Source organism: Bos indicus x Bos taurus, chromosome 24 (assembly GCF_003369695.1).
Source record: "Bos indicus x Bos taurus breed Angus x Brahman F1 hybrid chromosome 24, Bos_hybrid_MaternalHap_v2.0, whole genome shotgun sequence".
Classification (NCBI taxonomy): domain Eukaryota; kingdom Metazoa; phylum Chordata; class Mammalia; order Artiodactyla; family Bovidae; genus Bos; species Bos indicus x Bos taurus.
In genome coordinates this window covers 60890746-60905203 of record NC_040099.1, presented here as the reverse complement: position 1 = coordinate 60905203, position 14458 = coordinate 60890746, and the positions used below count along the sequence as shown (strand labels likewise).

General features: G+C 47.3%; 1 protein-coding gene and 1 long non-coding RNA gene across 4 annotated transcripts in view; one reads left to right on the top strand and one right to left on the bottom strand.

The window, feature by feature from the left end:
• TNFRSF11A (TNF receptor superfamily member 11a) overlaps positions 1–14458 on the bottom strand; it is a 58313-nt gene that overhangs the window by 29217 nt on the left and 14638 nt on the right. For all 3 annotated transcript variants that reach the window (XM_027525925.1, XM_027525924.1, XM_027525926.1), the window contains exons 2-3: positions 7102–7183; positions 5526–5651 (exon numbers count right to left, since the gene is read on the bottom strand). In XM_027525925.1, the coding sequence (XP_027381726.1) occupies positions 5526–5651; positions 7102–7183 (208 nt within the window). The remainder of the gene's footprint in view (positions 1–5525; positions 5652–7101; positions 7184–14458) is intronic.
• On the top strand, positions 17–4034 carry LOC113882791. Its single transcript, XR_003508445.1, has 2 exons — positions 17–369; positions 3875–4034. It is a non-coding gene; the product is annotated as an uncharacterized LOC113882791 (long non-coding RNA).

Sequence of the window (14458 nt, the reverse complement as noted above, 5' to 3'; positions counted from 1 at the left end):
CGCGCGGTGAGTCACGGAGGCCAGGATTCGGGAACCCTCAGGTTCCCCTGCGCACCTGCAGTGCTGGGACCAAAACAGCCCGCTCGTTTTTGGTTTATCTCTCTGTCAATAATAGGACACCTGTGCGTTTTGAGAAGTCAATCTTCATGGTAGGAGGAAGATTAAAGCCCGGGTAGTTGCTAAGCACTGACGATTTTGACTCATGCAAAACTGGACTTCACAGCTCCTTGATTTCTAGTAAACTAATGTAAGACGCATTCTTAACACCAGGGCTAATGGGATCTAAACCCATAGGGTTTCTGGAGATGGGGTTCATCTGGGATCCTGGAGGGCCGCCTTGGAAACAGACCTGCCTCCCTGTGTGAGCAGGTAAGTGGGAGAAGTACAGAGGCTGGGCCTGGCGACATACGTGGAAACTAATCTCTCCCCCAAATTCAGGATAAGGCGTTTGTCCTCTCTTTTCTTACAACACAGAGCAGAGTGCTCTCTGCTTATCTCAAACCTCCTAGCCCTTTCCAGGGTTTGTGCAACAGAGGTAAATGTTCACATGCTCAGCTCATCCTTGTTATTCGCTGGTTCATACTTGCGATTTCACCTTCTCCTTAAAATCTAATCGTATCCTCCAAATCAACACTCCTGGCGCTTTTGCAGTTATTCTCAGAAGCACACTGCTGCTGCTGCTGCTAAGTCGCTTCAGTTGTGTCCGACTCTGTGCGACCCCATAGACGGCAGCCCACCAGGCTCCCCCGTCCCTGGGATTCTCCAGGCAAGAACACTGGAGTGGGTTTCCATTTCCTTCTCCAGTGCATGAAAGTGAAGAGTGAAAGTGAAGTCGCTCAGTCGTGTCCAACTCTTAGCAACCCCATGGATTGCAGCCCACCAGGCTCCTCCGTCCATGGGATTTTCCAGGCAAGAGTACTGGAGTGGGGTGCCATTGCCTTCTCCGTCAGAAGCACGCAGAACAGTGAAAACTTTGAGGCACCAGCCGACAGGTGCGTTCCCAGCAGAGGGCAGAGGAGGTGGTGCTGCCTTCCAGTTTCAGCTCTCACTGGAAATCAGAGTCCTTCCTGGGGTCTGTCTAGTGCCTTATTTTTGTGTTTTTTGTTGGTGAGCTCCTTCAGTAAAGTGGCCCCCTAGCCTAGGGCTGAACTGTTGCCGAGCGTTCTGGAGAAGGCAGTGATATGTCTTCCAGAGAAAATCCATATGTTAGAGAAACTTTGTTCAGTGTTGTTTATTGGGACATTGTTATGAATCAAAATATTTCTTAAATAAGGTTACACAAAAACCAGGCACAAATCTCGGTCATATTTACGCACCCAGGGGCAGTATTTCCTAACTCAGTGTTTGTGCTGACTTTATAGAACTTAACTAACTATCATGAATAAGGACTTCCCCAGTGGCTCAGGTGGTAAAAGAATCTGTCTTCAGAGGGGAGACCTGGGTTCAATCCCTGGGTTGGAAGATCCCTTAGAGAAGGGAATAGCAACCCACTCCGGTATTCTCGCCTGCAGAATTCCATGGACAGAGGAACTGGTGGGCTATAGTCCAAGGGGTTGCTGAGAGCTGGAACTGGATGAGCGACTTAGCACGCACGCATGCAGGCACCGTGAACAACAGGAATCAACTGCACACACACACACACAAAACAGCACAATAACACTATTTAAAACAGACCTCCTACCACTATACAGCCTCACCTAATCTGGATTGTCCAAACAGCCCTTGTACTGTATATTCCTTAATACTTATCAGTGTTAGTTATGGATTGATGTTTGTGTCCCCTGAAAATTCTTATGTTGAAATCCTAATCCCCTTCAGTGTGATGGCGTTAGGAGGTGGGGGCTTTGGGAGGTGATTAGGTCATGAGGGTGGAGCCCCTCTGAATGGAATTAGTGCCCTTATAATAAGAGACAGCAGAAAACATGGTTTCACTCTCCCTCTGCTCTCTGCCACATGAGGACACAAGAAAGTGGCTGTCCTGGAGCCAAGGAGAGGGCCCTCATCAGGAGCCTGAGCATGCTGGCACCCTGATCTCAGACTTCCAGCCTTCAGAGCTGCGAGGAATACGTATCTGCTGTTTAAGCCACGGAGTCTGTGGTATTCTGCCATAGCAGCCTGGACTGCCAAGGACAGAGCTGCAAGAGGAAACAAACCAACCAGAAACATTTCCCAGTTCACTGTCTCCAGCTGTAACCACAGGGAAGCAGTGTCTCCTACCCCACTTCTTTCCAGACCAGAGCTGGGGGCCGGGAGGTCCCTCTCCCTTCTGGGTCCACTCTCCGAGGCCCAGGTCAGCTGTGAAGCACCAAGACCGACTTGCATAAACAGGGACAAACTGTCTGGAACGCACATGGACAAGAGTCATTTTCCTTGGAAAACTTGAATTCCGGTCTCCCACTCAGAATTTGTGGTTGTCATTTGTTGTTAAGGAGTGTCCGAATCTTTTGCGACCCCACGGACTATAGCCCGCCAGGCTCCCCCATCCGTGGGATTTCCTAGGCAAGAATACTGGAGTGGGTCGCCACTTCCTTCTTCAGGGATCTTTCTTACTCAGGGATCGGACCCCCGACTCCTGCTTGGAAGGCAGATTCTTTACTGCTGAGCCATCAGGGAAGCCCCCCTCCACCACTCAAAAGTAAGTGCATATAACCCTCTGTGGTGATAGATGATTTTGACATATTTTTAAATATCTTAATGCACCAGGTTTGGGGCTTTAATCAATTTTGGCAGTAGACAGAGTGAATCTTTCTTTCCAAGAGACAGTGATGAGTCAAACTCATTACTAAGCAATGGGAAAGAAAAAAAGACTTGATCAGATGCTTCTGCTCAGTGGAGTTTCCATGTTATCTTCTCCAGACAAAATCTGCCAGCTTTCTCTAATTTTAGAAATGTTACAGTGCTTTAAAAAAAACTTATTTCCTAGTATTTTTGTTCTGTCTATTGAAAAAAAAAAACAAGGATCAATCCTTGTAGCAATGAGCCTTCTGAGCACCCAGACTGAAGTCACTAAATCAGTTGTTCTAATGAAGCAATGAGAAATCCTTGGAAAAATGGCTGATTCCAGCTTTAGGGAAGGAAATGTCCAAGATAAGCCTGGGAGAAAGAGCTCTTAAAGATACCCAAGGCTGTATCAAAAGAGGGTCACTTGGGAGAGGAGAGATAATCTAAGCCCCAGTAAAACTAGTAACTGCAGTAGATTAAAACACCTCCAATATGTAAATGCATGAGTTCATAATATTCTTTTTTTGTAAAAAATAAGCTCTGGCTAGTTTTATTAAAGAAAAATTGTGCGTGATCTGCTTTTCACCAGTCTGTCCTGGTATGCTTCTAATGATATCAGAGTCACCTGGCTCAGGAAGCCAGAGTATCTGGCTCTGCAGTATTCTCCACACGCTGTGCCCAATTCAAGGTTATTTTTGCCACCATAGTGATAGACACTAGTGGTAAAGAATCTGTCTGCCAGTGCCGGAGACATAAGAGATGCAGGTCTGATCCCTGGGTCAGGAAGATCCCCTGGAGTAGGAAATGGCAACCCGATCCAAAATATTGCCTGGAAGATTCCAAGGACAGAGGAGCCTGGTCGGTGACAGTCCATGGAGTCGCAAAGAGCTGGATACAACTGAGCGACTGAGTGCCAGTGACAGACACTAGTTTTGGCCATTGTAGCATAATACTCGATTTCAGATTCCCTCAAGGCTGGGCAGAGTTTAGCGAGGACGACCAGTTTCACTTTGCCTTGTCTGATCATTTTCAGAGTCTGCTTGTACCCCAGCACACACTTTCCACTTTTCATAACGAAGCCTAGAGTTGATCAACTGGAGCGACTGGAGCCTAGAGTTGATCAACTCTAGCGACTTTTTCATCTTCTTTGCAGCCTTAGGTGTGGGATGCCTCCAACTGAGTGCAGCTGCCAAGATGACAGGGAGCGAGAGAGGAAGCTAGCTCGTTATATTCATACAGATCCTCTGGAGACAACTTGGTGATGGGGTCATTGTTTTGAAAAGTGGAAAAATAAAGTTAAAGCATTCATGCTGCCTTTCCTGTACAGACTGCACTTCAGGGTAACGACCAGTTGATGAGAGAAGTTTCTGGTTAGAAAGCATTCCAGCCAATAAATGAAGAAAGGATGATGGAGTTGGAACATCACCTTTCTGCAGCCCCTAAATGAAAATGGATCTAGGTCATGACGGTCAACAGCTGCTCATATCACCCAGAAAAGAGAGAAGCAGCTACACTGTGACCCCTGACATCACCTTTTGAAGGAGTTTTGCCAAAAACAAAGCAGAAAAACCCAAACCAGATTCTGATCAGCCTTCTAAATCTAATAACCCCTTTACAGGAAATACAGGGGACAGAAGACATCGTTTAATGAGACCGAGATAATGCAGCTAGCAAAGCCCTGACAGTGGAAACCCCACAGGACTAACGGCGTGGCTTCCTTAACAGATGACCTGAATGAAAGATGGAAAAAGAGGGGAGGAAAGGAGCTTCTGGGTTGGGACTCAGGAGACATATTTTGATCCTATTCTTATAAATAAGCTTTAATTTTTAAAAGCTCTGAGGCAAAAGCCCTATAGCAGTAATGGTAAGTAGATCAGACTATGGAGGTAGGAAGACGTGGATGGTTTAGGAAAAAGACCTGGGAGTTAGAAGATCTGGTTTTGAGTCCTGCTTCTCATTTGTAACCTTGGAGAAATCACTCACTGCCTCTTAGTTTCTTCGTTTTTACAATGGGATAATTGTAAGTTTCTTCATTTTTACGATGGGGTAAGCGTAGCTTTCTCACAGGGTTGTTTTGTGAGAATTAAGTAACAACATATGTGGAAGTGCCGTGGAGACCTTCTGTCAAGTGTAAGATACCTTCCAGGACTGAACACACAAATATCATATATTATCCCTTATATGTGGCATCTAAAACAATGATACAAATGAACTTATTTAGAAAACAGAATGAGACCCACAGACATAGGAAACAAACCTAGTTAGCAAAGAGGAAATGTAGGAGGGGAGATAAATCAGGAGTCTGGGATTAACATATACACACTGCTGTATGTAAAACAGAGAGCCAGCAAGGATCAACTCTCAGCACAGGACACTGCACTCAACGCTTTGTAATAACCTATAAGGGAAAAGAATCTGAAAAAGAACACACACACACCCCTGAAACAAACGCAACACTAAAGCAACTGTACTTCAATAAAAACTGGGGAAGGAAATGGCAACCCCACTCCAGTACTCTTGCCTGGAGAATCCCAGGGACCGAGGAGCCTGGTGGGCTACAGGCCACAGGGTCACAAAGAGTCAGACACGACTGAGCAACTTCACTTTCACTTTCAGTAAAAACAAAACAAAACAGATATATTCCAGGACAGAAGTTCTATACGAAAAGCCGTAACACAGTGCTCCTGGGCTCTAAGGCACACCCTCGGGGGTCTGTGGGCAGACGTCTTCCTTGCCCCCAAAGTCAGAGCATCACCATATCCAACAATGTCATTCACCCACACTGCCCCGACAGGCTGACTCACCTGGGTCGCAGACTTTGTGCAGCAAGCATTTATCTTCTTCATTCCAGGTGTCCAGGTACTCGTCCAAGCCACAGGGCAGACAGACGCTCTCAGACGTAGTGGTGCATTTGGAAGACATGTATGTTCCTTAAATTAGAAGGGGGAACATGCGCCAATCAAAACTGCTTCCTCCCAATAAATCAATAAAAATGAGTCAATCTGGGAGTTCCCTGGCAGCCCAGTGGTTAGGACTCTGCATTTTCACTGCCGAGCACCCAGGTTCGATACTTGGTCGGGGAACTAAGATCCTGCAAGTCTTAGAGTGTAGCCAAGGAAAAAAACAAAAGCACCAATCTACCAAACCCTTTACATGAACATGGTCCCAGGATGTCCCCCAAAGACAGAGGTCATGTCTCACAGCAGGGGCTCCTCAGGCCTCCTGGCTGGCCCAGATAACCTCACTGGGGTTTGCTATGCCTGTGGTCACCACAGTCTTTTAGACCTTCTAAGTAAAACCCTAGCCCTTTCCACTCCCAACCTCTGCTCACTCAGGAAAAGAACTACGGTTTTCAAACTGGTGCCTGCAGAACTCGAGGGGTTCCCTGGGGACTAAGCAAGAGAAACTTCATCTCCTGCCTCACCTCTCCATCTTCAAACCCCTTTACTGTCGACCCGCAGAGTTCGTTTCTTTTGTCCTACGAACACTGTGGGTTCACGGTTAACTTTGTTTGATCAGCGAGTAATACACACGCTCAGAAACTCACACACACGCATATGCGTGAAATCAATGGATCTTTACTCTGTGCACCCAAAAAATATTTGTAGCTGAAATATCTATAAAGGATTTGTAATAAGGTAAGCTCCTTTTCCTCAAAGCTCCTCTTCCCTCCCCAGAACTGGGAGTGAGTGAGAACCCTCTAGACTTGGGGCCTCACCGAGGCCACAGAAGCAGCTGACACCTCCTTGTCAAAACCACTTTGGGGAAATGGTGACCGATTTACCTCCTACTCCTCAGTAGCTGTTTTGGGAGAAGTTATAACAGGATTTAGGCAATTTTTAGCAGTGATTCAAAGACAGTCATCCCCATCCCCAACCCTACCCCTGGCGAATTTCTATGAAATTAATACTTTTTTTTTTGGCCTTACCTCACGGCTTGCGGGATCTTAATTCCCCATCAGGGTTTGAACCTGGGCTATGGCAGTGAAAGAGCGGAGCCCAAACCACTGAACAACCAGGGAACTACTGCAAGTGATCCTTTTAAATAAGACTTGTATTGCATATTTTGAGAGTTTGAATCATAAACTTCTAAAACAGAGTTTTTAAAAAACCTCTTGCCTTCTCCAGAAATAGTGTTTTAGAAAACTGGTGCTTAATTCCAGTTCCTGAAACTGCTCTTGATTTTTAAGTTATTTCATCTATTGAGAGTAAGATTTTTGTCTTCAGAGTGACAGACATTACTACCTGCCACTGCCATAAGAAGCCTATCCGATTTCATTTCTCATCTGGCAAGATAGAATCAGTTATTTACTAAGGTTAAAACAAAAAAGAGTCCCACCCACTTTGGGAGGGCCACAACAGGAGGTTTAGCCGCACGAACCTGGCTCACATTTCTTACAGCATTGTCCAAGATGCTCGTAATACCTCTCGCTGGTACATGGAGGGGTGATCTGCAAAGTCACCTAGAAAGAAAATGTGCATCAGGCAGAGATTAAACACAAGTTCTTCCCAGAGGAAGCCACCAGAAACCGTCCTGCCGCCGCTCGGCATGATACCGCCCCCCGGCCAAAGATATGACTATCCTATTCTAGCTCATTTCTTTCCCCTAAGAATGTACAAAACCAAGGATACTGGCATCGAGATCCATTTAAGTATTTAAAAATATTTCGGTTACGCTCATGCTAACAGGATGGATTGAAAGGAAATTTAAAAATGGTACCCAGAAGGTTGAAAACTGCTTTTGACCAACCACGTACAGAAGTGGCCCCACTTCTGTGTCATCCACCGTGTGGTCAGTCCACTCTGGTCATAAAAACTGGGGAAGTACAGAGTGGGGTCCCTTCATACGTGTACTAGACTCTTCGCAACCTATGGACTGCATTCCACCAGGCTTCCCTGTCCATGGGATTCTCCAGGCAAGAACACTAGAGTGGGTCACCATGCCCTCCTCCAGGGGATCTTCCTGACCCAGGGATCAAACCTGCCTCTCTTTGTCTGCTGACTTTTACAGGCACATTCTTTACCTCTGAGCCATCTGGGAAGCCTGTGTGTTATACCAAGGGAAATGTGATCTGACAAGCTATTTATGATTTTAGAAAGATGCTTAATACTGCTTGCCTTTAAAAAAATTTTAACATGCAGAGAATTTTAAAAAGTGGGACAGCAAGGGGTTATAGGGAGCCTGTGACCTGGAGCCCGGAGCACCGCGGGCCCGCCGGCTCGGGGGATGTCCATGAGCCGCTCCAGCTTTTTGAACTTCGGTCTCCTTTCTGCATGATTCTAACACCAATAATAATTTCCACATTTGCTCATCTAAGCAAAGCAAAACAAAAGCCAAGTACCCTGCATTCACTCAGATTCTTATCAGTTTGCCACAGTAAAGCTCTTTCCCTTATCAGCTGTCTCTGTTAGAGAAAAACAACACACACCCCTGTTGACAAGCAGGCAGTCGAGTTACAGACCCAAGGGAGACACGGAGGCCCGGGGTCAGCAGCGCAGACGGTGCGTGCACACACCGAGGCGCAGGGCCTTGCTGGGCTGGGGTCCGCAGTCACCACCTTGCTCTCAAGGGGCTTTGGCTCTCCACGGTGGGCTGCAAGCGGGGCAGCGGGCCCTCCCTGCGCGCTGAGTGAGCACCGGCTCACAGGGCAGACATCAGCCGGGGCTCCCGGCGGCTCAGCGGTGAAGAACCTCCTCCCAACGCCGGGGACACAGGCTCGATCCCCGGTCTGGGAAGATCCACATGCCGCGGAGCAGCTGAGCCCGTGAACCAGAGCGACTGAGCCTGCGCTTTAGAGCCGGGAACCGCGACTCCCGAAGCCGCACGCGGAGCCTAAGCTCTGCAAGAGAAGCCCGCGAACCGCAAATGGGGCAGCCTCCGCGGGCTGCGAGTAGAGAAAACCCGTGCCGCAACGAAGACCCAGCACAGCCAAAACTAAATTTAAAACCGGAAAAGAGGGACTTCCCTGGTGGTCCGGTGGTGCGAACTCTGCGTCCAAAGCAGGGGGCCCGGGTTCAATCCCCGGTCAGGAAACAGATCTCACACGCCATGAGACATGGCCAAAAAGTAAAAATTAAGAAAAGAGTAAGCAGGGCGTGCAGGACGCAGCCAGTAAGGGCCTCCCTGACCTTCCCCAGGCCAGGCAAAGAGCTTCTGGGGGGCTGCGGCCAGGGACAGTTCCTCTGAGGTCAACGAGAGCGTCAAACGTGTTTCCGGAGCCAGGGTGCCGGGAAGGCTGTATCTGGACTTGGTTCCAAGGCCGTCTGACACTCTCTGTGGACCTGGGTAACGGGACCGACGTTCCCCAAGCATCCACCACGAGACAGGCTCACAGGATCAGGGCAGTGAGCCCCGTGCTGCTGCTGCTAAGTCGCTTCAGTCATGTTCGACTCTGTGCAACCCCATAGACGGCAGCCCACCAGGCTCCCCTGTCCCTGGAATTCTCCAGGCAAGAACACTGGAGTGGGTTGCCATTTCCTTCTCCAATGCGTGAAAGTGAAAAGTGAAAGTGAAGTCGCTCAGTCATGTCCAACTCCTAGCGACCCCATGGACTGCAGCCCACCAGGCTCCTCCGTCCATGGGATTTTCCAGGCAAGAGTCCTGGAGTGGGGTGCCATTGCCTTCTCCAGTGAGCCCCGTGGACACTGGTAAATATGACCTAACAGAAACTGCCCCGCCTCTGCTCTCTGGGGTCTTTTCCTGTTTTTATCCGAGCCCGTGTCTCTGCGTCTGCACAGCAACGTGTGCACGGAGGAGAGATGCAGAGGCGAAGGTGAAGCTGGATGCAGTCAATGCAGATTCTGTTTCACAGAAAGGCTCCGTTTAAGCCTGATGGCATGCGAGCGCTCCTGCCATGGTGATGACAAAGCAAACCAGAGAAATGTGCGTTGGACGGTATTTCAGATGATCAAGGCCGATTGCTTCTAACCGGTAAGAAAACTGCAAGTCTCTGTAAGATAGGCGCAGGCTTTGTCTGGGTCACGTACACAGGTTCTTTTTAGGGGAATTTGCTGAAAGGGCTCCTCCTGAAGCAGCAGCCAGAGCTCTGTCAGGTGCCCCTGTGGGCTGGGAGCTGGGCTCCGAACCCTGGCATCTGGTAAGCATCAGCCACCTGAATATGCGAACAGTTTGTTTACACGTTCAGGCGCAGGGCTCTGATTCATTCCGCCCATCCGCCCTCTAGCCCAGGAGTGTCACCCTGGCAAAAACAGGGAAGCTGTGATTCCAGAGGTGACCAGATGTCCTAACTCTTAAACAGATTTTCACAGATTATTCTTTAATATTCATCTCTGTCTCCTAAGCTAATTGTGACTTTACACCTGGACATGTCTTCTTTTTAAAGTACTGAGAGATAATTCACATACTATGAAATTTCCCCTTTCAAAGGTTATGATTCAGTGGGCTTTTTTTTTTTTTTGTATATTCAAAAAGTTATGCAACCAGCACTGATGTCTAATTCCAGAACGTCTTCATCATTGCAGAACTGACATGTCTGTTTCACACCGCTATAGGATTACCAGTCTTTCAGGTTACATCAGTAATTCTGCTACTGGGAAAATTGACTGTGGTGAGGCAGACAATTCTGGTATTAATCTAATTTAAGGTAGAACTTAGACTGATCCCTACTTCGTTCCTGAGTTACATTAGATACTTGGCAGTACACCTTCAAACTTTCAAAATAACAATCAACATACAACTTATAAGGCAACATACGTACATAGATATGGTTCATGAAATGTGTGTGTGTGAGTCTCTCTGTCATGTCTGAGTCTTTACAACCCCAAGGACTGTAGCCCGCCAGGCTCTTCTGTCCATGAGATTCTCCAGGCAAGAATACTGGAGTGGGTAGCCTATCCCTTCTCCAGGGGATCTTCCCGACCCAGGGATCGAACCCAGTCTCCCGCATTGCAGGCAGATTGTTTACCGTCTGAGCCCCCAGGGAAGCCCCAAGGAAGTGTGCTTTGAGGGTAAATAAGAAGCATCTGGAAAACTCCCGAGGAGGCCCGCACCTTCTGGAGGAGACTGGATACACTCTGTCGTTGTTGCTTTTCCTCCCTTGTTCTTTTTTTCCTCCCTTGCTAGTGGAGGTGACGGAATTCCAGCTGAGCTATTTCACATCCTAAAAGGTGAGGCTGTGAAAGTGCTGCACTCAATATGCCAGCAAATTTGGAAAACTCAGCAGTGGCCACAGGACTGGAAAAGGTCAGTTTTCATTCTCATCCCAAAGAAAGGCAATGCCAAACAATGCTCAAACTACCGCACAATTACACTCATCTCACTAGCAAAGTAAATCTCAAAATTCTCCAAGCCAGGCTTCAACAGTACGTGAACCGTGAACTTCCAGATGTTCAAGCTGGATTTAGAAAAGGCCGAGGAACTAGAGATCAAATTACCAACATCCATTGGATCATCAAAAAAGCAAGAGAGTTCCAGAAAAACATCTACTTCTGCTTTATTGACTATGCCAAAGCCTTTGACTGTGTGGATCACAACAAACTGTGGAAAATTCTTCAAGACATGGGAATATCAGACCACCTGACTTGCCTCCTGAGAAATCTGTAGCAGCTCCAGTTAGAACTGGACATGGAACAACAGACTGGTTCCAAATAGGAAAAGGAGTATGTCAACACTGCTTATTTAACTTCTATGCAGAGTACCTCATGAGAAACGCTAGGCTGGATGAAGAACAAGCTGGAATCGAGATTGCCGGGAGAAATATCAATAACCTCAGATATGCAGATGACACCACCCTTATGGCAGAAAGTGAAGAAGAACTAAAGAGCCTCTTGATGAAAGTGAAAGAGGGGAGTGAAAAAGTTGGCTTAAAGCTCAACATTCAGAAAACTAAGAGCATGGCTCTGGTCCCATCACTTCATGGCAAATAGGTGGGGAAACAATGGAAACAGTGATAGACTTTATTTTCCTGGGCTCCAAAATCATTGCAGATGGTAACTGCAGCCATGAAATTAAAAGACACTTGCTCCTTGAAAGAAAAGCTATGACCAACCTAGACAGCATATTAAAAAGCAGAAACATTACTTTGCCAACAAAGGTCCACCTAGTCAAAGCTATGGTTTTTCCAGTGGTCATGTATGGATGTGAGAGGTGGACCATAAAGAAAGCTGAGAGCCAAAGAACTGATGCTTTTGAACTGTGGTGTTGGAGAAGACTCTTGAGAGTCCCTTGGACTGCAAGGAGATCCAACCAGTCCATCCTAAAGGAAATCAGTCCTGAATATTCATTGGAAGGACTGATGCTGAGGCTGAAGCACCAATACTTTGGCCACCTGATAGGAAGAACTGACTCACTGGAAAAGACCCTGATGTAGGGAAAGATTGAAGGCAGGAGGAGAAGGGGACGACAGAGGATGAGATGGTTGGGTTTGAGTAAGCTCCAGGAGTTGGAGATGGACAGGGAGGCCTGGGGTCCACAGGGATGCACTGAGTCGGACACGACTGAGCCACTGAACTGACTTAACCCTTGTTCTTTGCTCTTTGCCTCCAATAAGCTGTTTCTTTTCCTCCACTTGCAGCACTAGGATGGGCCTTCTTAGTAGAGGATTTGTGGATCCCTGGGGCTCACACAGCACGTAAAACTCGCTTTTTTGTGCTGGTCTCACTCTGATCCCACGCTCCATGTCCAGGATCCCACGGCTCTCCCTCTGCACTGCAGTCCCTGCGTTTGTAACTAGTGGGAACTCTAGACCTTGGACGCCCTGGGCTGCCCCTCTGGCTGACCCCCTGGGGACCTGTCCCTTGGTGCTGAAGGCCAGGCCAGCCCTGCCTGTGGCCTCCCTGCTCCCACGTCCCCAAACCCCACCTTCTTAGGCTTGGTCTCCGGCGAGCCAGAGCTGGGTCTTTTGGATACCAGCCTCTGTCCAGATGGCCCACATCCACAGAGGGGCATTTCTGGTGTGAATGAGTGGACGCCCCCAGCCCCTCCCAGTCCAACCCTCCTTTTTCCTTTGGGTTCTAGTTCTGACATCCCTCATTTCACCAGCGCTGGGAGAGCCTTCAGGCCTCTCAAGCTCCTGGTCCTTTGGCCCTTTCCTCCCGCTGCTCAGAATGTGGGCCTGACTCCATCCTCTGATGCTGAAGCTCCAGTACTTTGGCCACCTGATCAAAGAGTGGACTCAGTAGAAAAGAGCCTGATGCTGGGAAAGAATGAAGGCAGAAGGAAAAGGGAGCGGCAAGGGATGACATGGTTAGATACCATCACCAACTCAATGGACATGAGTTTGAGCAAGCTCGGGGAGACAGGGAAGGACAGGGGAGCCTGGCGTGCTGAAGCCCATGGGGTTGCAAAGAGTGGGGCACAGCGACCGGAAAACAATCTCCCCCTGAAACCAAAGATGGCAGCTCTTATCATTGGTAACAGTCCTCATAAGGCAGGAATTAGATGAAAATATGTTCCTACCTAAGTATTTCGGAAGCAATCTCCCAGGGAATGGGGTGGGTGGCGGGGAGCAGTGGGAGCCGGGATTCAGCATAAGGCGGCGGATTTTCAGTAAACGGGGTGATTTTCTCAACCACCTCCAGTCTCGTCTCTTTGCCCAAGACGGAGCAACAGACGGCCTTTGGTAACCGATTTGAGCGGTATAGATTCTAGTTATCTACATTTTTGTCTCGTTTGCCTTTAGGATCGACTTGTTTCCCTCTAAAACAACAGGGCTTTTGACCCCTCCTTGTTTTCATTAAACAAATAAAGCAGAACGACTTCTCAACTATTTATGGAATAAAGGGTACGGTCACATAAATTCAACGTTAGGTCTGTCGCAGCGCTTGTGTTTGGGGAATAGGCTTTGATTCAGGGTACTTAGAAGCCTTGTAAAAACCACGCATGTGCTGACAGGGCCCTACTACAGGCTTAATCAGTAAACTACAAAAGTAACGTCTGGCCCGCAGAGTTTGCATCGACTAACTTCTGCTTCCTGACAGACAGCTCCTGAGTATAGAAGGATCCCTAGAGGCTGTTTATAGCAAATATCTTTTACGTTTCCCCCTTTCTTCTCCCCTGCCCATATACATTCCTTGGACAGTCTTAGAAAAAAAGAAGTTAAAATTAAAAAAGCAGTTAAGACAATGCATCTAGCGTATTGGCCATCTGTTACCTCACTTTCTTTTGTGTTTTGTGTCATGTCGATATTCGTTTCAGGGCGTACAAGCTGCTATTTAATTTTAATGGCTGACAGACTCTTCTGGAATAAGCATGTCTACAGTCTATGCAAGGCTTTGGGAGATAATAAATTGTAAATCAAAATTGTCTTTATAAAGCTCCGTGGATTTATTGGATTTGTTTCCCAATGCAATGCCATGTTAGGTCTAATCCTGAAAAACTCCAAGCTGAAGAAACAAAACATTTCTCTGAGCAGAGTGGCAGAGATTGGAGGATCTGTATTTGGAATCCTGCAGGGAAGATTGACTTAAATATTTATTTTTCGTGCAGTTAAATCAACCCAATTGTACCGAAAGGCATTATGAATCCTAAAATTACTTTTCTGCTCTACTGAAAATTCATGCTGACATGTAACAAAACAGAAAGAAGCTTGGCTCCTTCTTTCAAATCAAGAAGAAAAGAACTCAACCCAGAAGAACAAATGAGGGATTTTCCATAGATTTTATTTTATAAAATATCATCCATGACTGTATTTGAGAATCTGGCTGTAAATTAAGTAAAGACTGTATCACATTTCTGATTGTTACAGTCTAACTGAAAGAGATGGTTTTTCTTAAGGGAG